At 45.3% G+C, this 24,360-nt stretch overlaps 1 protein-coding gene across 12 annotated transcripts in view; it reads left to right on the top strand.

Annotated features, from left to right (window-relative positions):
* LOC134358497 (sorbin and SH3 domain-containing protein 1) overlaps positions 1-20,631 on the top strand; it is a 214,518-nt gene extending 193,887 nt beyond the window's left edge. For 4 of the 12 annotated variants that reach the window (XM_063070777.1, XM_063070775.1, XM_063070776.1 and 1 more), the window contains 10 exons: positions 1,373-1,419; positions 3,548-3,662; positions 3,747-3,872; positions 5,702-5,896; positions 8,327-8,986; positions 10,448-10,546; positions 12,556-12,612; positions 13,242-13,291; positions 14,947-15,053; positions 18,522-20,415. In XM_063070777.1, coding sequence (XP_062926847.1) covers positions 1,373-1,419; positions 3,548-3,662; positions 3,747-3,872; positions 5,702-5,896; positions 8,327-8,986; positions 10,448-10,546; positions 12,556-12,612; positions 13,242-13,291; positions 14,947-15,053; positions 18,522-18,589 — 1,524 coding nt within the window. In that variant the 3' untranslated portion in view covers positions 18,590-20,415. Of the gene's footprint in view, positions 1-1,372; positions 1,420-3,547; positions 3,663-3,746; positions 3,873-5,701; positions 5,897-8,326; positions 8,987-10,447; positions 10,547-12,555; positions 12,613-13,241; positions 13,292-14,946; positions 15,054-18,521 lie in introns of all 12 variants that reach the window. The other 8 variants (XM_063070783.1, XM_063070778.1, XM_063070779.1 and 5 more) reach the window with 4 other exon arrangements.
* Positions 20,632-24,360: the final 3,729 nt, after the last annotated feature.

Raw genomic sequence — 24,360 nt, 5'->3', positions numbered from 1 at the left:
TCAGTACGAAGTGTGAATGCCAGACAAAACAACAACGTACCCAGGGTCACTGCAGCGGTGATGCAGCAGATCTGTGAACTGCATTACTGTGGCACTCAAGCATGCAAGTAAAGTGGCATTTACACACATGGACCGTGTGTATGTGTGTTACAGAAACTAAGTTCTGGAAGTCCTCAGGAGGTCAGCCAACAATTGTAGAGAGAGAACCTGAGATGTTAATTTCAGTGTGTTGTGTAGTGTGCTCCACTGAGCACATTCACATGTGGCATGATATTCCACATGAGCTGTATGCATATATGTGTACTTACATGGACCAGAGGTCAGGATGAATTTGAACTTGCCCCCAAAGAGCTCTTGGAGGAATATGCTGATACCAGTTCTATCTATAACTACACTGGGCCAGGACATTCCAACAGGAACACAGTGATGATCTGTTCATTAGACAGTGGTAGTCCATACAATCTACTAGAATCAATGTAATATTTTTGCTCTGATTCTTATAACAGCTTCGCTTGCACATCTGGGTGTAAAGCAACTTTCCTCTTTGGAGTAAGCTTTTGATCCTAGCCGCCTTCTTCCCCAATCCCATCTTGACTAAGCTCAATACCCATCTTCCATTTGTCCACCTGTAACAAGCTTCAGAATATTTTTTATCTGTGGAATAGTTTGGAGGGTTTGGCATGGGTAACTGGCTACCGAGTGGTTGTTTGTCAAAGCTAGAGAGCCCCAGACCAAGAGGCCTACTCCCAGCTAAGAGATCAGCTCTTTAGGTGTGGGAGAGAGAGGAATGTTCATAAATATGTGAACCTTTAGGCTTGTCTACCCAGAAAATGGCAAAGTCCTGATCGTGCTGAACCGTCAAGGAGATCAAAGCCCAAGAAGTATGTGAACACACCAGGGAAGTGTGAGATGATGGACGAGGCAGTACGATGGAGCTGGGGAAGATGATGAATCTCAATCTTATAAACTAATGGGCCAGCCTCGATCTACTTTGTGTTTGTGGGATCTATCAACCCAATTTAGATGTGAAGCAGAAGGTCCATATCTCAAGGATACAGTTACTGAGCACCTGCAGAAATGAATGGGTAAAGCTTTGGATTAAATATTTCATTGTTGGCTTGCACTTGTCAAGATTATGATTAGCCTGCTTGCCTTGGCTGGGGGGCGAGGGTGAGGGGATCTGCTTGAGAATGCAGCGAGTGTGTGGTTTTATCCTGTGAAATGATGCCAACTTTCCTATTCTTCCAACTATTTGGAAATCCATTGCACTAATCATTTCATTAACCATGTTGCTCAAAGGGTGAACAAGATTTAAAGGTTTTGCAGTGCAGTGGCAGTGTGGTTAATCTATGCCATGTTCTCCCCTTTCCAGATGCTGCCGGCCAGAGCCAAGTTTGACTTCAAAGCCCAGACTCTGAAGTGAGTTAAAAGATTTTACCTTTGATTAGAAATGCAACAGTATCACACAGATGCTGAAGGAATGTACACCTTTCCATTGTTAGATACACCAAGCGAGGGTATTTTACATATCATGTCTGTGTGCTTAACACCTTAGTTTAGAGTTTAAAGTAGACTTAAAGATAGCAAATCAAACCTCCTGAGCCCTACAGCCAGAGGCATCTTGTGGATAAGACCATCAACCTAAGCATGGTTTAGATTACCTTCAATAATGTCCCATACAGTTAACAGGGCTTTGAGAGGGCAGAATAGAAAACCATATTTGTTACCATATTACTAATCACTTGATGGGCTGAGACCTTATTAAAAAAAAGTTAAGAGTGTGTTAATGTATTCATTCTCCGCTCTATGTTCGTGAGGGAGCGTGCGACCATCCTGCATATTGCACAGTGTAGATTTGGCTATGAGCCGAAGAGTGCTAAGCCCATTGCTGATCTGTCTTCCACCAGAGTGGATGAGACTCAGAGCACAGGGTTGTTCCTCATCTCAGTCTCCTACTCTAAGGACACACGCTCCCCTCTCCCTCCCCCTCTCCCTCTCCCTCTCCCTCCCCCTCCCCCTCCCCCCCTTTTTTTTGAATTTGCAGTTTGTTGACTTTTGTACATTGGTTGTTCGTCCTTCCGACTAGGTGTCGTCTTTCATTGATTCTATAATGTTTCCTGGACTTCCTTAGATTTGCTGTCCACAAGAAAATTAATTTAAGGATTGTATATGGTGACATTATGTACTTTGATAATGAATTTAGTTTGAACTTTGAACTTCTCTCTATCTCTATCTATTCATGATTTTCTCTATCTTTCTCATTACAATTACCATTCTATCATCCGCAGCTTGGTCAATTGACTTATAGCCTCCATCTTTAATCAGACCTCTCCCACATGCCATCCATTGCAACCAGGTATACAGTGCACAAGATTCTAACCATTTTAAGATCAGATCCAGTAATGTTAGTTGTGGAAAAATCTTTTTAGTTTGCATTGCCTGGAGTTGACACCACCTTTTACTGTAACCTGCCGCCTGAGGCTTGGCACATTCTCCTTTCAGATGGTTTGAGGCAGTGTCCACACATTCCTCGCTCCTCTTTGGTTCTAGCTCAAAAATGTGAAGTTGATTAACAACCTTACTCTAAAACACTTGGCTGATTCAAGCTGTTTATTTATTTCAGTCAATGTGAGTCTCCTCTGTCATTCCAGCCCCATATTTCCCACTGATGTCCTCCCTTTGTTGCAGGCCAATTATCAGTGCAGGATCCCGTGTCTCATTACTCCTCATAAACTGGAATGGTAGCGAAGGTTTCCTGCAAACTTATGTCCAAGTCAGCTGAGTCTTCCCACTCACTGCAGGACTGGTTTTCTGTTCCCAATTGCTTCACCCCTGAAGCGGAGACTGGAGCTCAAGGATCATGACGGGGCAAAGTTGGGATGTCCTCCTTCCCATTTTCCATATAAGCCCCTTTGCTTCTGGGCTTATGAGGCTTACTGTTCTGCTGGGTGGTGTATCACCTGGTGGGCCACAGGGCACTGCAGTCACAACACAGCTCAGTGCACCTCAAAAACCAGCCTCTCTTCGACTGACTCTGTCTGCAATTCCCACTGCCATGGGAAGACAGCCGGCATAATTGACCTCTTCCAGTCCAGTGATTCTCACTTCTCCCCCCTCCCCTTTCCATTGGGTAGAAGGCAGAAAAGCTTGAGAAACAGCACTAGCCTCAAGGACAGCTTCTATCCCAGGTTATAAGACCTTTTATAAGATAAAGATGACTTTTGATCTATCTATTTGCCTTGTCATGGCCCTTACACTGCACTTCCTGAAATTGGAACACTATATTCTGAATCGTGTTTTTTTTCCCTCTCTTTGCACCACCTCAGTGTACTTGTAAGTGGAATGATCTGTCTGGATGGCACGTGAACAAAAGCATTTCATTCTACTTCTGTACGTGTACCAATAATAAGCCAATAACCAACTCCCAATTACCACTCCATTCTGCAGATACAGTATTTTCAAGCTGCTGCAGTTTGTTGCTTTCAGATCACTGTCAGGATGACTCCTTAGGCCTCTCTACACTAACCGTGTGCTTGTTTGTCTACAGAGAGCTGCCTTTCCAGAAGGGAGACATTGTCTACATCTACAGGCAAATCGATCAGAACTGGTATGAGGGGGAGCACCACGGCCGTGTGGGAATCTTCCCCAGGTCGTACATTGAGGTAAGGAGGCTTGAGCTGGCATTTCTGACTGAAGCTGTCTGATTTTCAGTTGACTGACATTAATCTCCAATCTCCCCCTCACAGCTGCTTCCTCCTACGGAACGAGCTCAACCGAAAAAGGCCCCACCTCTTCAGGTGCTGGAATATGGGGAAGCTGTGGCCCGTTTCAATTTCACAGGCGACACACATGTGGAAATGTCTTTTAGGAAGGTAGGAGACACTTCAATCCCTTCCCGTTAGAGGTTTGTTCTGAGAGCTAGGAAGACTTGTCGGGCTGAATGGATTTCTATTACATTATCTCTCTAGTAGAGCAACGGTGAATATTTCCAAGTAATATAAACATAAACAGTCACAAGAAATCCTCTCAGAATGTTATTGTCTTGCAATTGAGGGGAAATGTAAGGGTTTTGATTACGTGGGCATTGCTGTAATGGAAATAAGGAAAGGGTTAATCTGCTCACAGCCAGCAACTGTTCTAAAGACCAGATAATCCTTTAGTACAGCTATTAGGTTGCAGATGCTACAAGTCTGAAATAGAACAGAAAATACTGGCAATCTTTTTGTGCAAGTCAGTGACCATGGATTAACCTGAAACATTAAGTGCTTCTCTCTTCACAGATACTGCCTCACCTGCTGAGTGTTCAGCAGTTTCCGTTTTTAAGCTCTGCTTTTAGACTTTGGTAGTAGGTAGTATAAGTATAAAGTATAAAGATAGACATTAGCTGTTAGTAGGAGTTTAATGCCTGTTTAATGTCTCACCTGAAGGAAGTTGCTCCAGGACTCTGTCTGAACTGTCATTTCCTAGTTCAGTGTTCACCTTCTGAGCCTCGCAGAAAGCTGCGCTGTATCTGCTCACTGTACATCTGTCCCATAGAGCTGTTCAGTGTCCTTTCCTCAGCCAGTGTCTCGGCAATAAGATACCAGTTATGCACCATCAGCTACGCGGGGCAGGCCACGTGATATGGATGTCTTTCTGGGAAGGATCCTCAGGTGAACAAAGAATCGGATTTAAGGAGATTCTGCAGATACTGGAAAGGTTGAGCAACACACCCAAAATGCTGGAAGAACTCTGCAAGTCAGGCAGCATCCATGGAAGGCCTGATGAAAGGTCTCGGTCCAAAATGTTTATTCCCCTCCATAGATGCTGCCTGACTTGCTGAATTTTCCAGCATTTTATGTATGAGATTCAAGGAGGTTCTCAAAATTTTTTTGAGTTGACAAAGGTGTAACACCTATGCTGACTCCTGGATGATCACCACTCAAAGTGGAGAAGGAACATTCAGGATGTGATTGGGAACCTTTATCTATTCCATGTATCCTGGTCTCACAAAAGCCCAATGTACTTGGTGAAAGGAGCACACCATCTCAGAAACCCACCTGACAACTCCTGCTCTATCCATCCCACATCAGCCATCTTGGGTCCTACAGAACTGCAGTGGCCACACATCGACTCCTATCTATGGACTAACTGATTCACTCCTAAATGCTTTCTGTTGTGTCCAGAAGACTGTGTCAAACTTGGTCAGGTTGGCTTCAGGAAGAAATCAATGCATGTCCTAATCCTGCTGAAGGGTCTTGGCCCAAAACATTGACTATTTTTTTCCCCTCCATAGATGCTGCCTGACTTGCTGAGTTTCTCTGGCATTTTGTGTGTGTGTGGCTCATGATTTTGAGCATCTGCAGAATGCAATCTCTTGTGTTTGTGTCCTTCTAGTGCGACATTGAGAGTCCAATGTTCAGACCTTCAGTACCTGTTGCGGCTCCCAAGCCTGTCCTTGTATAGAGAATGCACAATGTTCATGGCATGTTTAAAAAGATTCCATCAGGTGTCTGCTGCCAGATCGCTAATGTTTTCAGAAAGTGAAGGAAGAATGTTCCCACTCTGATGCAGAGAGAGATGCTGCAGGCAGTGGTGAGAATGACACTGATCAGTTCAGGAGAAGGTGGAGTGTGTTGAGGTTGAAATAAGGCTGGCTTTGAGCAACCTGGACTATCTGTGTCTCCAAATATTCCATGTGATGGTTATTCCTTCTCCACAGGGGGAGCGGATCACTCTGGTGAGAAGAGTTGATGAAAACTGGTTCGAAGGCAAAATCTCAGGCACAAACCGGCAGGGTATCTTCCCCGTCACGTATGTGGAGGTGATTAAAAGGCCCAGAGTGAAGAATGCAGTCGACTATCCAGACCCACCGGGCTCTTACTGTTCCAGCCGCAGCTCAACCAGTTCCCCACAGGTAGTCCATTGCTCTGTGTAAACTCCCAGTACCACCTAATGGTAAACATTTGTATTACATCCAGTGCTAAGTGTGTGGCCAAGGAACTGGCTCCTGATAATCCCTTCATCTTTGTACGCAGGCTTATTTATAGTTCCATCAAGGACAAAACCAGACTCAACAGGCACTCCCCCACCCTCTTCTTTCCATCCACCATCAGCCCTGCTTTATATTTTTAACCATATCGCTTCCAATTTGAGATGATTTTCTCTGTAATTACAAGGAGTGATTGGGCAGGCTGGGTTTGTTTTCACGGGAGTGTAGGAGACTGAGGAATGTGCTTACAGAGTTTTATATGATTGGGAGGGGTATAGCTAGCATAGATAGAGACTTTTCCACAGACCGGCAGTGATTAGAACTAAAAGGGGGCAGGTTTATGATAAAGGGAAGGGAGAAATTCAAAGAAGGTTTTAACCACACAGAGGGTGGTGATTATCTGGAATGAGCTGCCAGAGGAGGTAGATATAATTACAGTGTTTAAAAGGCATTTGAACAGATACTTAGATAGGCAAGGTGCAGACAGATACAGATCAAATGGGATTAATAAAGAGAGGTATTGTGGTTAGAATGGATGAGGTGGGCCAGGTGAGTCTGTCTCTGTGTTGTATGGTTCTATGATCTACAGTGTGCCATTGCAACTTGAGCCAGGGCAGTTGTAATTGGCCAGTGAGAATGATGGTATGAGGATCACCCGCTGGCTATCTCAAAGAAGCCGTGCTGTTTGGTGTCTGGCTTTATTTGATCAGTAAGCAGAGCGGGTGTGTTGGATCTACAGGTCTCTGAATCCTGTTTCCTTCACCTGTAATCCTTCCCTCTGTTTGGGTTATTGAAGAGTATGTAAACAAGGAGTCTGACTGAGAGCAACTGCTATCTCTGAGCAAGGCAGGCCGAATACTGTACAGGGCTCGTCTTTGTCTAGTGTCCTCAGCTCCCGCTGGGTGATCTGATGGGATATACTGTGATGCTGTTGTGGTCGACCAGTCTGATGACACTTGCCATCTCGCCTGACAGAGAAGAGTGGGAAGTTGCTTCCTGTGCTGAGAACACCGATCGGCACTCACTGGAGCGGGAAGTGTTAACCCTGGACCCTAGGTGACATGTGGATGCTCCTGAAGCAGCAAGGGCATTATTCAGTGTGTGATGATCCAAGCATGTAGTATTCCACCCGGGTCGCTGGGCGACACAGGGGTAGAGTTAACAGAGCTGTTGCTTTTCAGCACCGAAAACTCAGCTTCAGTCCTGAACTTGGCAGAGTTCGTACCTTCCCTCTGCAACTGTGTGGATTTCTCCCCGGAGCTTCCGTTTCCTCCCACTTCCCTGGGATTTTGGTGGGTTACCAGTCTGCTGATAATCGCCTCTGGTGCGTATGTGAACGGTAGAATCTGGGGGTGGGATGTGGGAAGTTGATGAGATTATGCGGGGGGAGGGGAATAAAATGGGTTTTGTTCAAAAGTGTGCTTGATGGTTGGTGGGGACCTGATGGGCTGAAGGGTCTGAGTGTTTCTGGGGTGACTCCATGGACCAGCCTGTGAATGCAGAACAGTATATGGGTGGATCAGAGCTCGCCAGCCATCTCTGACTTCTGGTACCTAACTCTAGCAGTGCCCATGATGCCTAGCACACTGATTCGGCATTCACTGAGGAGCGAGCAGAGGGCAGTGTGTTGTCGAGAGCCTGTAGGAGGGAGAGGGCTGGCAGTCAACGACTGAGCAGATAGGGGTCAGACTGATTGAGGCCCAATAGGGGGTGGGGATGGTGCACCTGTCAGTCAGAGAGTCAGGGTGTTGGAAGGTTTTGGATGCTTGGGAGGCCAAGAGTGTTTAGAGAGACCGGAGGATCTAGATGCTGGTGTCTGTGCAGGAGTGGAGGGGGCAGGTGGGCACAGAGCTGAGGGGATGGAATATAGGTTGGAGATCTCTCCAGGCAGGGATGTACTTAGCAACAGGCACTGTGTGCCAGGAAGTAGCTGTTGTCAGCGAGAGACGTTGAACTTGGGGTGCCAGTAGTGTAGCTAAATTTCAGACCTTCGAGTTGGGTTGGTTTAGGACTGGATGTATGGGTGAGAGGGAGGGTGTTGCAGTTTGCATAGTGCCTACAACCTGCCATTAGCCTATAGAGTTTAATTTTCTAGATTAATCCTGGACGGGGAAGTGCCTGTTCAGATTCTTGGAGGGTCTGGAAATGGAGGGTACTCTGTTTTCTTCTGTCTGACTGGAATTTTAAGTCTCTGAGCACAGGCATAGACAACACCACAGGACTGGGTTTCTAGCCTGGCTGCTTTCAGTTTTCCACTGCTTTATTTTACCTGTTTGAGCCATTTTAATGACCTTTTGTTATTTCTTCCCCTTTATCTAGTGATTCACGTCTTTCTCTTCTCTTTTTTGTTTGAAGTTCTCTGGTAATTCTGCTCGCCCTACACCATCTCCTCCTCTCCCTCCTCCTCCTCCGTCTCACTACCGTAGAGTGGTGTCTCCAGATTTACAAGCCGTCACCTCTGACTGGATCTCGCTGACTGTAGGTGTGTCCCCGAGCCACACTCCCCTCACGACTCCACCGCTGCCTCCTCTTCCCGAAAGCCTCTCCTCTGACAGGAGCTACCTGCGCGACTCGATGGGGGCGCACTCTTTGCTGCCGAGGAGCCCCGCCCACTGGAGCCTCGCCAGAGAAACAGCGCCCTACCCTGAACAATCACCACAGCTCTCAGGCCGATCTCCGCAACCTGCTCAAGGTATTTGGGAGCAGGTTCGGAACACGCCCTCTCCAACCACCGGAGGTTATACATCGTCCTCTCCTTTCGCCTCACTTCTGGCACCCGGCTCAAGTCCAGTGAATGTGGCCAGTCATTTCACTGCTGCAAAGAGCGGGAGGGGCGAGATGGAGGATCTTCCGACTGTCCGAGTACAAAGTCCAGGCGGCCTCAACCTGGGCAGGCACCAGGAGGCAAAAGAGGAGAAGCTCCCCACCATAGCTGCTGGGGAGTGGGCACTCTCCAAGGAGCTCCTAAGGATTGTACAAGGGGAGAGCAGGCAGCCAGCAAAGCCGGTGGAGAAGGTACCCGCAGCATGGTATTGTGTGTATCCTGCGTGTGCAACACAGCATGGCAGCACCCAACAAATTAACCCAGCTCTGTGGGAACTCTGTTTAATTAACTGGACAACAATCCTGCAGCTTGGCAATGGGCAGAGGTACAGCTTCAATCCCACTGTGGAACATCAAGTATGATCGTTGAACCCTCTGGTCTAATAATGTCCTGACAGGTTGGATGTCCACCTTAGCCATAATGAGACTGTATATCCAGTGATATCTTTTACTGCCCTCAGTAGTGAACTTGGGTGGGGGTGGGGGTGGAGAGTGGAGAAGGCTGTGAATGCCAGGCAACCTTTGAACCACAACCAAACAGGAGAATCTGTTGCCGCTGCCCCAGTGCTGTGTCAGTGACAGGAGCTGTTGAAGAACCTGTTGGTTTTCAATGGACTTCCATTCCTCCTCTTCCCTCTGTCTCATTCCCTCCCACCACTGACCCATTCCCATCTCCCGCCCCACTTCCTTCTGCCCTTCCACCTCCACCCCTTCTCCCTGCACCTCTTTCTCCCCCCGCACTACACTCTGCCCCAAACTCTGAACCTTTCCCCTTGTTCATCGATCCCTTCACTGTCATCAGTGGATTGGATTTGTTCCTGGTGGGGGTTGTCATGTGACCTTTCCCTCACTAAACAGCTTTGCCCCTCACCTCACACTAACGCGCTGAACTATTCCCAGGGAAATAGCTTTTAAACCTTGAGGATTTATTTTCCTGGTGCCTTCACTGCTGTGTTCATGGATGAATCTTTAATCCCTAGAGTTGTCCAGACCACCTCGGATTCTCCAAGGCAACCCTGGGGCATTTGCAACCTCACAGAGTGCAGTGATGGGGAGGTGCACGCACTGCTTGGGTGGATGAATGAGTGGATCACAACACCTGTGGGACAGAAGGCTTTTAGTTGTACCTTCTCGTACCTGCAGTACCTTGGCGACTTCTGCATTCCATATGCTTGACTTTGCCCTCCACTTGACAAGGGGCTTCACATGGAGATGTGTGCAGGAATGTGCCTGGTCTCTGGGACCTGTTCTAGAGCTTGTCTAGAAAATGACGCTGCATGAAACCTGTAGGAGTGTGTCATTCTACTGCATAAAGCAATAACTGCCCACAACCTAGCCACATTCTTTTCAGATGCGCCCTCTAATTCCCGTCTTCATGTCATCGCTGGTTCTCATGCCAACACTTTCACTCCTGTGTCCCTGCTACCAGGAGCTGCCTCTACTGCTTCTGTCCTTTGTGTTCACCAGGTCTCTCTCCTGATTTGACCCTTGTACTTCTCTCCTTCCCTGCCGTTCCCTCTTACTACTGCTTCTTATGCGTTTTTTCCCCCTCTTTTTACACCTATTATTTTGTAAACTCACCACTATTCTTTCAAACTCTTGCTGGCCTGTCAGGAGAAATATTTAGATGAATTTGTGCTTTTCTGTCACCAGCCTAACTCAAGAAGTGACAGTGGAACTGGAGGAAGGTTTTCCAGGAGTCCAGTGGTGTTTTCTGACTCTCCAGTTAACACCCTGAATTCTTCTCTTGTGGTAAGTGTCCTTCATGTTGTTTGCCAAACTATTAGCAGATTGTGAATTGAAGGAGACTTCAATGTTATCTGCTGCATTTCTGTAGTGCCTTCCCCAATCTCAGCACATCCCAAAGATCTTTTCAGCTTCAGCAGTACTACTTGATGGTGGTCATGGTTTAGGGAAGTTCTCCTCTAGAGGAAGTGCTGGATTGATCTGAAGGCTAATCAGACCTCTCAACATCTCCATTTAGAGGCATAGGACGGAAGCTGCTAGAAACTGGAACAACAAACAATCTTCTGGAGAACTCAGGTTAAGCAGTATCTGTGTGGGGTGAGGGGGGACGAGGAATGTTTTGCATTGAAACCCTGCATCAGGAAATTGAACAGGTGCTTCATGACCTGTTGAGTTCATCCAGCACTTTTGTTTGTTGCTCCATTACTCCCTTGAGGTTTTCTGGATTAGCTGATGCCCCAAACAGACTCCAGCAAGGCCCAGGTTACCACTCCTCCGTGGAGTTCTTTGTAGGACCTTGTTGGGGCACCTCAGGTGACAGTGCCTTGCTCATGGAGGGAGAGCCCAAATAATCCCATACACTTATGTGAATGCTACTTGCAGTAGGCTTGTGACTCACGGTGCCAATCTCAATCACCAAGGAAGTAGTCATAGCTTTAAACGTAACATCAGTGTGTCCCGAAAGGATTCATTGCCGGTGCTGTACGCTTGAATATTGGCGTTATTGTTATGCAGAAGGCAGTGGAAGCCATTTTGTATACAGCCAGATCCCACAAATGGCAGCGAGATATTCGGTTTATCTTTTCATTAGTAAAATCAGTTAAGGGATAAATATGGAAACCAGGCAATAACTCCCCTCCTCTTCATAATCGTGGATGGTATTATGGAGACACAAGAGAAGGAAGATGTTGGAAAGTGGAGCAGTAAATAAATTGGTGAAGGAAATCAGCTGGCCGAGGAGCTTCTGTGGAGGCAGAGGGGTAATTGATACTTCAGGTTGAGACCCTGCATCAGTACACGGGCGTAATCGATACAACACAGCAGGAGGCCATTCAACCCATCTTATCCATGCCAGCACTCCACCTGAGCAGCTTTCTGGTTCCAACCCACCAGCTCTTCCTTGGAAATTTTTCTCCACAGTACCACTTATCCGGTTTACCCCTACTGTATCAATGCTCCTGAAGGTCGATTAGAACCTGTCCCCATAGCATCCAACTGCACACCGTGTAGAAAAATAAAAATGTTTTCTCATCTGACTTTTAATTAAATTCTTCCTTAATTTGTACTTGGAACCTCGCATCCTGAACACCTTCAATGGGAGCAACCTCCCTCGATAACTGTGTCTGGGCCCTTCATCATTTTATATACTTCTATCAAATTCCTCTTCAGTTTTTCTAAGGAAGCTATCTTAGTATCTCTAATCCATTCTAATAGCTCTAGTTCCTTGTTCCAGTATTTTTCCTGGACCCTCCATAATGTCTTTGCATCCATCCTAGACAAAGGTGACCAACATTGAATATAATGTTGTGGCAGAGTTTTAGAAAGGTTTTCCCTCCTTCCTTCTGCTTCCAATTTAATACAAGGAGAGAGTGAGACATTCTGGGCTTGTGCCCTCTTCAGTGACCAGCTAAAGAGTCTGTGGTAAGGGGTAATGTCTTGGATAAACATTGAGTTTCAAGTACGTATTGATATTTTTCCATTGTATATAAGCATCTGAATTATTTCCCAAAGGAAACTGACTCTTCCACATACCTCTCATCTCCTTCCTCTAAGCTTTTCATTTTCTTCCCTCGTGTCGCTTGGACTGTCGCGTTTATTTTGATCTGCTCTCATTGTCCTAGAGTGCTAATATTTGCTGACAATCTTCCTCTGTGCTGTCTCCTAGTCCATTCCCTGCTATTGAGCTTATCGAGTTTGTCATGTTATTAAAAATGCTGATAGCCTTTGTATAGTCTGTGTGAAGCCAATAACACATGCTGCAATTTTTCCCCTTATAATTTGCCTGATGACCACAGCCTCCCCACCAATCATTGCGAGGACCAGATCTGACAGAGTCCGAAAAGAGCTACGTGGTAAGACGCAAATCACGTGACAGGGCTTTGCAAAACTTGAAAGCCGTTGTACTAAACTAATGTTTGTAATTTACCTAGATCGTGTTCCAGGCAGCAGTGATGAGCTTTAAATGTTAGATGTTAGTAGTGAGATGATGATTGAGTTTTTGGTTTGTGATTGACCGAGAGCATGATTTCTGTTTATAAATTTAATTTACTGATAGCAAGCATGACTATTAATAGTTGATGTTTTTTATTACTAACTACTGCATCTTTGTGCTGCACTTTTTAATCCTGGAATTAAATCTGTGCTTCTTCTATATCTTGCCTATTTTTTCATGCTTGCCTTTGGATTATTCTACACCACTGCGATTTCCCGGATCTCCGACCTCCTATAACTTGCTGGAATCCCACGATGTGTTTGGAATGCACCCCCCACACCCCACCCCTCTTCTCTCTTTCCTCTTGTTCACTTGGTGCTTGATGCTCTCGGATGGTCCAACTGACAGGAGACAGTTTGCAATGAGATCATGAACATTGCAGAAAAGTCTGTTCATTACTGCAGTAACCTTTCTTACCCACTTCACTCTCGGCACAAGGTGTCTCCCCATGACAGTAAACAGTCTTTCATCATTTCTCACCAACCTCAGGGGCAGCAACGAGGGAGCAGTCTTGAATGGAGCCAAACTCCAACTACCTTGTAAGTATTCGTGCATGGGGCTTTCAATCCACATTCTTCCTGTAACAAACCTGACCTCCACCAAAAGTCATTAATTGGCATATTGACACCTCTGATCCATAATTTTAAGGTGATTGGATGAAAGTAATTGGGGGATATCAGAGGTAAGTTTTTTAAACAGAGAGTGGAGGATGTGTGGAGCACACTGCCGTGGGTGGTGTTAGAAGCAGATACATTAGGGACGTTTAAGAATCTGTTAAAATAGGCACATGGATGATATAAAAAATGGAGGCCAATTAGAGAGTAACACACACAAAATGCCGGAGGAACTCAGCAGGCCAGGCAGTGTCTATGGAAAAAAGTGCTGTCGACATTTCGGGCTGAAACCCTTTGGCTCAGATTTCCAACATCTGCAGATTTTCTCTAGCCTCTGTAGGAAGGATGGGTTAGATTGACCTTAGAGTAGGTTAAAAATTCTTTATGAAATTGTGAGCCAAAAGATATGAAGTGTTCTATATTCTATGTTCAAATGATCTTGGGTTTGCTGCTTTAGGCTGTGGAGCTGTTACAATTGGATTTAGTAGCTCCAAGAGAGCGGGAGAATTGACTATGGATAAATAATGGTCTTAAATTGGATTATAATCGTGATGCAACAACACGTGTGGATTCAGAATTAGGTTATGTTCTCACTTTCACAGCAACAAGCAATGTGTATTGGCACAACGTCAGACAGAGTAACTACATACTGTCTTTATCCCAGAGAAAGGGAATTATAAACTTTAAGGTAAGAGGGGAAAAATTTAAAAGAGACCTGACGAGCAACAACTTCATGCAGAGTGCAAGTGGAACAAGTTGCCAGAGGGAGTGTTGAGACAGGTAAAATAACAATGTTTAATACACATTAGGACAGGTGCATGGATACGAGGGGTTTGGGCCAAATGCAAGAAAATGGAACTAGTTTAGGTGGGCATCTTGTTTGGCCTGAGCGGGTAGGGCTTGCTTCTCTTACCTATAATGTAAGAAATACCTAAGAGCTTCACAGCTTAATAGGAGGAGAATTGAGAGTGGGCTAAAAGGGGAAATATTATCAAGGAGTGACTAAAACCTCAGAAAAATATACAAGGTTATAAGAGAAAGTGGGGACGAGTGGAGAAATACACTCGAAGCACATACCATTGAAGAAGTTCAGGGTGACAACAGGCTACTCAGCATAAACGATCTTGTGGGTACATTAGAGAAGGAAGCTATCCAAGCAGGAGTCAATACTCAAGGGGGAGAAAAGTGGGAGCTGGAAATTCAGGACAATAGGAAATTAGGCAGGGTAAGTAAAGCGCTATTTTGAAAAGAACTGACTATTTTGCATTTATTCATTTAACCACTTCAAATCTCATTTATTTTAGTGGTTGGGGAAGTTAGAACTAGGGGCAGGATATTGGAGTGGTCAGAAATAAAAACCTCTTTATTTGGAGTGTGGTGAGAGCATTGCTTCCCACACAAGATGTGCTTATGGCAAATTACAGTGACGTTTTTATGAGGAAGCTGGAAAAACCCAAGGGAGAAGAAATCAAGGGACACGTCAGTGGGAGAGGACACATGCAGCATATAAACTCTGAAGATATCTTTTGCAATAATTTCTTGATTTTTTTTACACTATTGTTTGGAATGCTTTCTCCTAGATTCCAGGCATTATATAGCTACATCCCACAGAACGAAGATGAGCTGGAACTTCGGGAAGGTGATGTTGTTGACGTGATGGAGAAGTGTGATGATGGCTGGTTTGTTGGTAAGCAGGGGACCATGCTGTAGCAATATACATAGAATAAAAGAACAGGCATGTGTACTGGTGATCTCTCTAACACATGGTAGGGGATTAAGGAACTTGCATCTTTAGTAGCCTCTGTAGCTAAAGCATTTCAAACCCATTAAGTATTACTGAAATGTAGATACTATTGTACAGTGATGAAACTCGGCAGTCTGTGCACCCCAGGTGATTCCACCAATAGCGATTTCAAGATGTGCTCCACGTCCGTGGTGTTGGGTGAGGATAGCAGAACTCCAAATCATTAAGGCATCTTAAACTACAACTAGTGGGAACAGACAAACAGAACATCTCATCCAAAATTTGGCACTTCCAAAGACTGGGCTCTCTCTCAGTCCTCCAATTCTGGATTTTGGAGAGGTTCCCAAGGAATGGAAACCAAAAATATAACACCAGTGTTCAAGGAAGGGGGAAAGGCAGGAAGTTAGCAATTTGTTGGCAGTTAGCCTAACGCCTGTCACAGACTCATCGCATCTTCAATGCAAGGGAAGGAAACAGGCTCTTTGACCCAATATGAGTGTGCTAACCATTAGGTACTAACGTTGTTCTTAAATATTGTTTGAGCATCTGCAGGTGGGATTAGTTTTGTATGGCATCATGATCAGCACAGACACAGGGAGCTGAAGTATCTGTTGTTGTGCTGCACCTATGTTCTGTGTTCTGGGTACTGTTATGGGAAACCATTGCTAATGAGATACTAACAGCACATTTAGAAAATTATAGGACAACCAAGCAACGACACTGTCATTTTATGGAAGGGAAATGTTATTTGACAAATTTGCTCAGATTGTTTAATAATGTAAAATGTAGGAGGATTAAAGGGGAGCAGGGGATGTGGGGAATTTGGTTTTTAGAAGGCTCTTGGTGAGATGCCGTAAAGGTGGATAAAATAAAGGGAAGATGTTTGGAGAAATAGCTGCAGAGTGAGGGGTTAAAGTTTAATTGTCATTCAACCATACGCATGTTTACAGCTAAATGAAATATCGCCCTGGGGCCAAGATGCAAAACATAATATCACACATAGTACACAGCCAATATAGTTACGACAGCACAAACAGTCACAAAATAAAATCTGCACAAGTCCCTGAGTGACATGGCCTGAAGTGTGATGGTGTATGGGATGTTGGCCTGGAGCTATGTTTCTGCTAGAACAGGCATGCAGCAGTTCCTCATCTCCCACTGGATCAGCCGCAAATGAGGGCAATCCAGCTTGTCTTCCAGGGAGCAAACACTGGAGAGCAGTACCAGCAGGAGAGCCATCCCCCAACCCAGCACTCCTGCCATGCATCTTTTCTCTCCCATACCGCCTCTGAAACTTCCTCCCTGGGTGGCTGTAACAGGCGACACAGCGGCATGAGGGCCTGGTCTGCACGACAACCGAGGTTACACAGCTTTCTCACCATCAGTCTCTGCCAAAGAGCCAGACCTGCAGTATTTTGTGTTACCAATGTCCAACAGGGTCTTACAATCACAAGAAAAAGTTTGACAAACATTTGCACCATCTTGTTGGACCTGGAGAGGCCGCTGCGACCAAGCATGCCACCATCTTACTGGAAACAAATGGTTGTCCATTTCAGCAGAAATGAGGAGGACCTTTTTCTCCAGAGTTATCTCCCTGATGTAAAGCCATTGAATGTACACTCAGTGGCCATTTTATTAGGTACACATGTGCACCTCATTAATCTGATTTTTACCTCATCCTACCCTGTCACTTGTAGAAATGATTTTCCCTTTTCTCAGATCCTCTGTCTCTCTTACATCTGTTCACAGAATGAGGTTTCTATTCCAGAACATCTGAGATGTTCCCCTGCTTCAAAGAACAGGGTTTCCCTTCCTCCAACATTGATGCTTCCCTTGCCTTCATTTCCCAGACATCCATCCTGAACCCATCTTCCCAGGAATAGAACCCACCTTAACAGGAATAGAATTCCCTTGTCCTTACCTACCAAACATGAGCCTCTGCATCCAGCACCTCATTTTCTCTAACTTCTGCCATCTTCAATGGGATCCTGCCACTAAATATACCTTTTTCTTCACCCCACCCCTACTCTTCTTTCTACAGGGATTGCTCTCTACATGACTCCTTTGTCCACTCATCCCTCCCCACTGATCTCACTCTCTGTAAGCACTTATACCTGTAAGCATGACAGGTGTTGCATCAACCCCTTCACCAGCTTCCTCATGATGATTCAGGGCCCCACACAGTCCTTCCAGCTGAGGTGACACTTAAACTGCAAGTCTGTCAGGGTCTTCTGCTGTGTATGGTGCTCCCAGTGTGGCCTCCTTTATATCGGTGAGACTTGATGTAGATTGGGAGACTGCTTCATCAAGCACCTTTGCTCCGTCCACAAAAATTAAGAGTTTTCTCATAGCCAGCTATTTTAACTTTATTTCCCTTTCCTATTCCAATATGTTGGTTCATGGCCTCCTCTACTGCCATGATGAGCCCACTCCCAGGTTGGAGGAGGTGTTACTATCGGGCTGGCCTCAAACCTGATGGCGTGAACTTAGATTTCTCGAACTTTTTGTAATTTACCCCCTTCCCTCTCTTTTTCCATTCCCCATTTGGGCTCCCCTCTTACCCCCTTCTCTTCTCCTCACCCTGCTCTGGTGCTCTTCCTCTTCCTGTTTCTCCCATGGTCCACTCTCCTGTCTGATTGGATTTCTTCTTCTTCAGCCTATACCTCATCCTGTGGGTAAGGAATTTGTACGTTTGCCCACGACCACGTGGGTTTGCTCTTGGTGCTCCTGTTTCCTCCCACAGTCCAAGGGCATAACGGTCGGAAGGTTAGTTTGCCATTGTAAAGTGTCTCGTGATTAGGCTGGCATTAAATTGAGGGATTGCTGGGCGGTGTTGCTCAAGGGGCCAGAAGGGCCTGCTTGCGCTGTATCTCAATAAATAAATAAAAAATATTGCCTCTCAGCTTCTCACTTTATCCCCTCTCCCTGACTCATCCTCCTTCCCTCTCACCTGTCACCTGCCAGCTTGTACTCCTTCCCCTCCCCCCACCTTCTTATTCTCACTTCTTCCTTTGCAGTCCTGATGAAGGGTCTCAACCCGAAATGTCGACTGTTTATTCCTCTCCATAGATACTGCCTGACCTGCTGAGTTCCTCCAGCATGTTGCTCTGGTCAGACAGACGGTATGTCACCCTTTGTTGTTTGGTCTAAATCTAGGAACTTCCCACACACAGGATTACCCTAATCAGGATTGCAGTGATTCAATAAGGTGATTCTCACCCACCTTCTCAAGGATAGTTAAGGGTGGCCAGTCAACCCTGGCCTTCTGATTCTGAGTGAAAAAAATAAAAGGACAGCACCCCTGGGTGCAACATTCACGTCTGGGGCTGGGTCACTTCCACTGGTCACTCTCAGCTGATGTCAGGAGTCCAGTATCTCCATCCCAACAGATTGTTTTCTCTCTTCACACAGGTACATCTAGAAGATCTCGGCAGTTTGGTACGTTTCCGGGTAACTACGTAAAGCCATTAAATTTGTAGAGCCAGGCTTCACAGTGAACTTTTGATGAAACGACTCTCCAGTGACACTTGTGGAGGTTCTTTCAGCTGTTGAATGAACTGAGCAACACATCAGAGTCTGCAGCCTGGCATAAACATTCTGCTTACAGTATAAAGTGTCTTTCCTTCACCGAACAAAATTGGGATGCACTGAGCAAGAGAGAAGGCATGAGTTGTACGTGAGCTTAGGGTGTGCGATTGCTGACTGTGGATGTTCATCGGCCGTGTGGGCTCAGCAGCAGGTGGGTTTGGGGATCCCCTTCGCAAAGGGGAAGTCGATCCCCGTGCTGAGTGAGAACCTGATCTCCCTTCGTCCCTCCTGCCCACAGACTGAGTGTTACGGCCGCCAAGTTAACGGTTAGAGGTTCAGCGGGAATTTGGAGGGGTGAGCAGCTGACTGTATGATGGGGAACGGTGTGGTTAGAAGAGGGTCTGGTATTTACTGGGCTCTGACTTCACAAATAATGACAATGAAATGGAAATTAGACCAGAACAGGTTACAATCAATAGTCTCCATTTAATGGCCCAATGCAGTGTTTATCCTCTGATCACCAACAGTAACCTCTCCCTTTCCACTCTGTAATTATTTTGAATTGCTTTAGTAAGAAACCTAACACACGTAAGTGACTGAGCCTCATTCCCCAGCTAGGAAGATGTCACCCCTTGCAACAAATTACCACAGCTAAATCTTTGGGCTGATGCTTAGATAGGATGAGTTTCTTTAACATATCTGTTAAGTTGTTAACAGTCACTTTGAGCCGCAACATTTCGTAATACTTTCAGCTTCACAATCTATAAATAAAAAAATATATATTTTTTAAAGAAAAAGCACACGTTTCCCCTCACCAAAGGGAATTAACCATTGCTGGCATAAAGCTTTGTGTAAATATGTACATTTGATTTTTGTATAAAAAAATGTGTACTTATCTTGTATAGAAAATAATTTAACAAAAGGAATTTAAATGGTGGACTGAAAGCGGAGAAACACTCCACAGAGCTCTTTAATTTTACTGTTTATCTGAAAGAAATGGAGCTCGGTACAGCAAACCCGAGGGAAAAGCTTGGCAAAACTTAGCCCATGAAAACCATATGTTTAAAACAACACCAGCCACTGGGAAATTTCCTTCTCATCTTATTTTAGGAAATTCAACAGCAAAACCACTTTGCTTTTTCTTTAAAGTCCAGAAATACAGCAGTAGATCACTGGGACTACCGTAGCCCTGCTGTATGTAATCAAACACTATCATGCCTTATATTTACCATAATTTTGTGAGCTACAGGTCTTTATAACCAGACATCTTGTGTTGAGCTATTTTTCTTTTTGCAGTGCTTCATGATCCGATAAAAGATAAGAGCCTTTATTTACTGCTGTGGTTGCAAAATGCAATATTTAATAAACTTTATTCAAGCCAAATGTGCCTTAGTATTTCTTAGAGTCTCTCATGCTCAACTGCATCATGGAGGCAGTCGTTGGGAAGGCTGGGCCTGGGCTGTTGTTTATCGCAAGTCCTTTCATTTTCCCAAGTCCTGCTAATGGTTTCCACTGAGTATTTAGCAACTTCCCTTTCGAAATACACGTTGGATCTGTTTCTGCTGTCTTCCTGAAGCACTGCATTCCACATAACGATTGCCACTTGAAGATCACCCTCCTTCTTGCCAGTAGATATGGTATCTTCCTGTTAGCACGATTTAAACTGGTGTTCGATTTGTGTATGAAACTATCCATTTGGATGGCACACAGTCAAAGTTTTTCCACTGTATCTTAGTACATTTGACAATAGTATACCAATAACCACTTTCACCAGACCAATCCTAACCTTGCCTTTTGCAAGCATGATGGAGGCACAAGAAATCGTTGTTGCTGGAGTCTAGAGCAGCACAAGATGCCGGATTAACACCATCTTGCCTGATCCACTCAGTTCCTTCAGCATCTTGCTCCATTGTATGCTGCTCCTCCAGGGTCCCAAGTTTTCCAAGAACAATCCCATCTTCTCCCGTCTCTATGTGATCAGTCCCTCATTTCTGATACCATTCTAACAAATCTCGCTCCTTCCTGGAGACACAGAGACGAAGTCCAGGTGAATCTGCTCAAATGCAGAGTTTTGACCTGAAACATCAGCTGTGCATCTGCCGCCTGACCTGCCAAGTTCCTCCAGCATCTTGTTGCTTCCTTCTATCGTTCACTGGGAAATGGTTGCAAGACTAGCTGGGGCCTGACTAGTGCATTATAAAGACTTCACATAGCCTTATATCTATGTTGCAAAGTATTCCTCAATTAATAAAGGTGAAGATTATATTCATTCTCAAACTGTCTAGCCACTGTCAAAGACTGATGTACATTCACCACTGGGGTTCTCGTTCCTACAGTCTCTCTAAAATCTATCATTCATAAGGATGTTGTCTGGACTGGAGGACTTGTGCTATATGGATAGGCTGGGGCTTTTGTCCCTGAAGCGTAGGAGGCTGACAGGTGACTTTATAGAGTTATATAATATCATGAGATGGATGGGCAGTCTTTGTCCAAGGGTGGGGGAGTTTAGAAATAGAGGACACAGGTTATTTTCTTAATATAGAAAATATTAAGTACACCCGTGTTAGGCACAGTCTAACGAGACCAAGCTCCCAATTATACCCATGTGACCTATTAACCAACATGTCTTTAGCATGTGGGAGGAAACCAGAGCACCTGGAGGAAAATAATGGGATCATGGGGAAAATGCGCCAATTCCTTATGGATAGTGGGAGAAATGAACTCGAGCTGCTGACACAGTAATTGCATTACGCTAACCTCTATGCTACTGTGGTGCCCCGAAGGTGAGAGAAGACACATTAAAGGAGGAACTGAGATGCAGCTTTTTCACATACATTGTGGTGGTTTTATGGAACAAGTTGCCAGAGGCAGGTACAATGATGTTTAAAACACGTTTGAACGGATACAAAGATAGGAAAGGTTTAGTACGATATGGGCCAAATGAAGGGAAGTAGGACTAGCTCAGGTTGGTTAGCATGGAGAGGTTGGGCCAAAGGGCCTGTTTTGTATAACTGCTGTTGACCCTTTGGCCCAAATAGTCAATATCAGTCACAGCAGCCACAATAGCACAGTCTTCAATGGGGTGTTGTGCTGGGGCAATGACATCAACAGCCTCAATAAACTGATTAGAAAGGCTGGCTCTGTTATCGGAGTCAACCTGGACACACTGGAGGCTGCGGTAGAACAAAGGACCCTCCGGAAAATCCTGGCAATTCTGGACAATGTTTCTCACCCTCTGCATGCCACCTTGGCTGAACAGAGGAGCACCTTTGATAATAGACTAAGACAATTGCGCTGCTCCAAGGAGCGCTATATTAGGTCATTCTTACCCTCGGCCGTTAGGCGCTATAATGAGTCAACCTATAGCCGGGGAAGTTATGGCTCCCTCCTGTGCGACTGTTTGCGGTAATTTATTTTTTTTATTTTTTTCTACTTGTCTTCTAATATTTGTATCTGTGCACTTGTAATGCTACTGTGACACTGTAAATTTCCTTTCGGATCAATAAAGTATCTATCCTCTCTGCTGAGTATTTGTGTTATTGTTTTCCACATTATTCCCATAAACTTCAATCAGTTTAAGTTTCTGCTGCCACATGCTTAAATATTGACCGTAGAAAGCATTCTTCTAGGGTGCATCACAACCTGGTATGGAAGTTGTCCTGTCCAAGACCGGAAGAAGCTGCAGAAAATCGTGAACACAGCGCAGCACATCACACAAACCAATCTTCCGTCCGTGGACTCACTTTACACCGCACGCTGTCGGAGCAGTGCTGCCAGGATAATCAAGGACACAACCCACCCAGCCAACACACTTTTCGTCCCTCTTCCCTCCGGGAGAAGGCTCAGGAGCTTGAAGACTCGTACGGCCAGATTTGGGAACAGCTTCTTTCCAACTGTGATAAAACTGCTGAACGGATCCTGACCCGGATCTGGGCCGTACCCTCCAAATATCCGGACCTGCCTCTCGGTTTTTTTGCACTACCTTACCTCCCATTTTTCTATTTTCTATTTATGATTTATAATTTAAGTTTTTAATATTTACTAATTTTTACTAGTTTTAATATTTAATTTTGTAATCCAGGGAGTGGGAAGCGCAGAATCAAATATCGCTGTGATGATTGTACGTTCCAGTACCAATTGTTTGACGACAATAAAGTATAAAGTATTTCTGCAGACTACATTCAAATCCTTGCCTCCCTAATTTTTGCTAAATTTCAAGTTCCGCCTAGTCCATAAACCTTGCTATTTGGCTCTGGCACACGAAGATTGCACTGTTCACTGCATTAAGATTTTGCTGAGTTATAGAGGAGCTCCAGCAGGTGGCAGCACATGACATGCGAAAGACGGAATACAGTAAACACGAGATTCCGTAGAAGCTGAAAATAAAGAGCATCACCCACGAAATGCTAGTAACACACATCCCAAAGGAAGTGTGTTGCTTGAATTTCCAGCATCTGCAGAATTCCTCGTGTTTACACACAAAATGCTGACGGAACTCAGGAGATCGAGTAGTGCCCGTGGAAGTGAACAAACAGTGGATGTTTCAGGCTGAGACCCTTCGTCAGGACTGGAAAGGACGGGGGAAGGAACCAGAAGGGGGAGGGGGACGAGGACAAGCTTGAAGGTGACAGGCGAACTCCGGTGAGTGGGAGAGGGAAAAGATCTTTATTGGAAGTTGGAGAAATCGATGTTCATGCCATTAAGTTTCAGGCTACCTAGACGGAATATGAGGTGTTGCTTCTCCAGCCTGAGACTGACCTCATCTTGACAGAAGAGGAAGCCATGGACAGATATGTTGGAATGTGAATGGGGATATGAATTGAAATGGTTGGCCACTGGGAAATTCCACTTTATGGAGATGGAACTGAGGTGCTTGACAGTGCAGCCCCCCAAAACTACATTGGGTCTCACCAATGTAGAGGGGGCCACACCAGATGCACTGGATACAGTAGATGCCCCCAACAGATTCACATGTGAGTGTTACCTCAACCGGAAGGACTGTTTGGGGCCCTAAATGGGGGTGAATGGGCAGGTGTAGCACTTCACCCCCTGCAGGGATAAGTGCCAGGAGAGAGATCGGTGGGAACGAGTAGACAAGGGAATCATGGAGGGAGCAACGATCCCTAAGGGAAGTGGAGTGTGTGGGGAGGTATAGAGGTGTTTGGTGGTAGGGTCCCGTTGAAGGTGGTGGAAGTTGCAAAGAATGCTGTTTTGGATGCGGAGGATTATGGGATGGTAGGTGAGGATGAGAGGAACTCTTACTACTGTTAAGGAGGTGGGAAGATGGGGGGAGCATGAATGTCTGGGAAATGAAGCAGATGCATCAATAATGGAGGTGGGGAAACCCCACTCTTTGAAGAAGGAGGACATCTCTGATGTTCTGGATAGGAACACCTCATCCTAGAAACAGATGTGGCAGACATGATGCAACTGAGAAAAGGAAATGACAGGATGGGAAGGGGTATGATCAAGATAACCGCAGGAAATGGTAGGTTTATAAAGATATCAGAAGGCAGTCAGCATCCCTGACACCACGTCCCGCATCCTATATGTAGCTTTCTTACATTGCGCCGTCATAGGCCAAGGACAATATTTTGAAGTTGGCCCATCTGGACTGTCTTGTGGCTCGTCAGGCACCCTGCAGCTTCAAGATGAGATGCAACATCCTTCAAGCATCCAGACTTTAGCTGCACAAGGGAGATTGTGATCTGGAAGGACTGTC

Source organism: Mobula hypostoma, chromosome 18 (genome assembly GCF_963921235.1).
Source record: "Mobula hypostoma chromosome 18, sMobHyp1.1, whole genome shotgun sequence".
NCBI classification, from domain to species: Eukaryota; Metazoa; Chordata; class Chondrichthyes; order Myliobatiformes; family Myliobatidae; genus Mobula; species Mobula hypostoma.
This window is presented reverse-complemented; position numbering and strand designations above follow the sequence as displayed.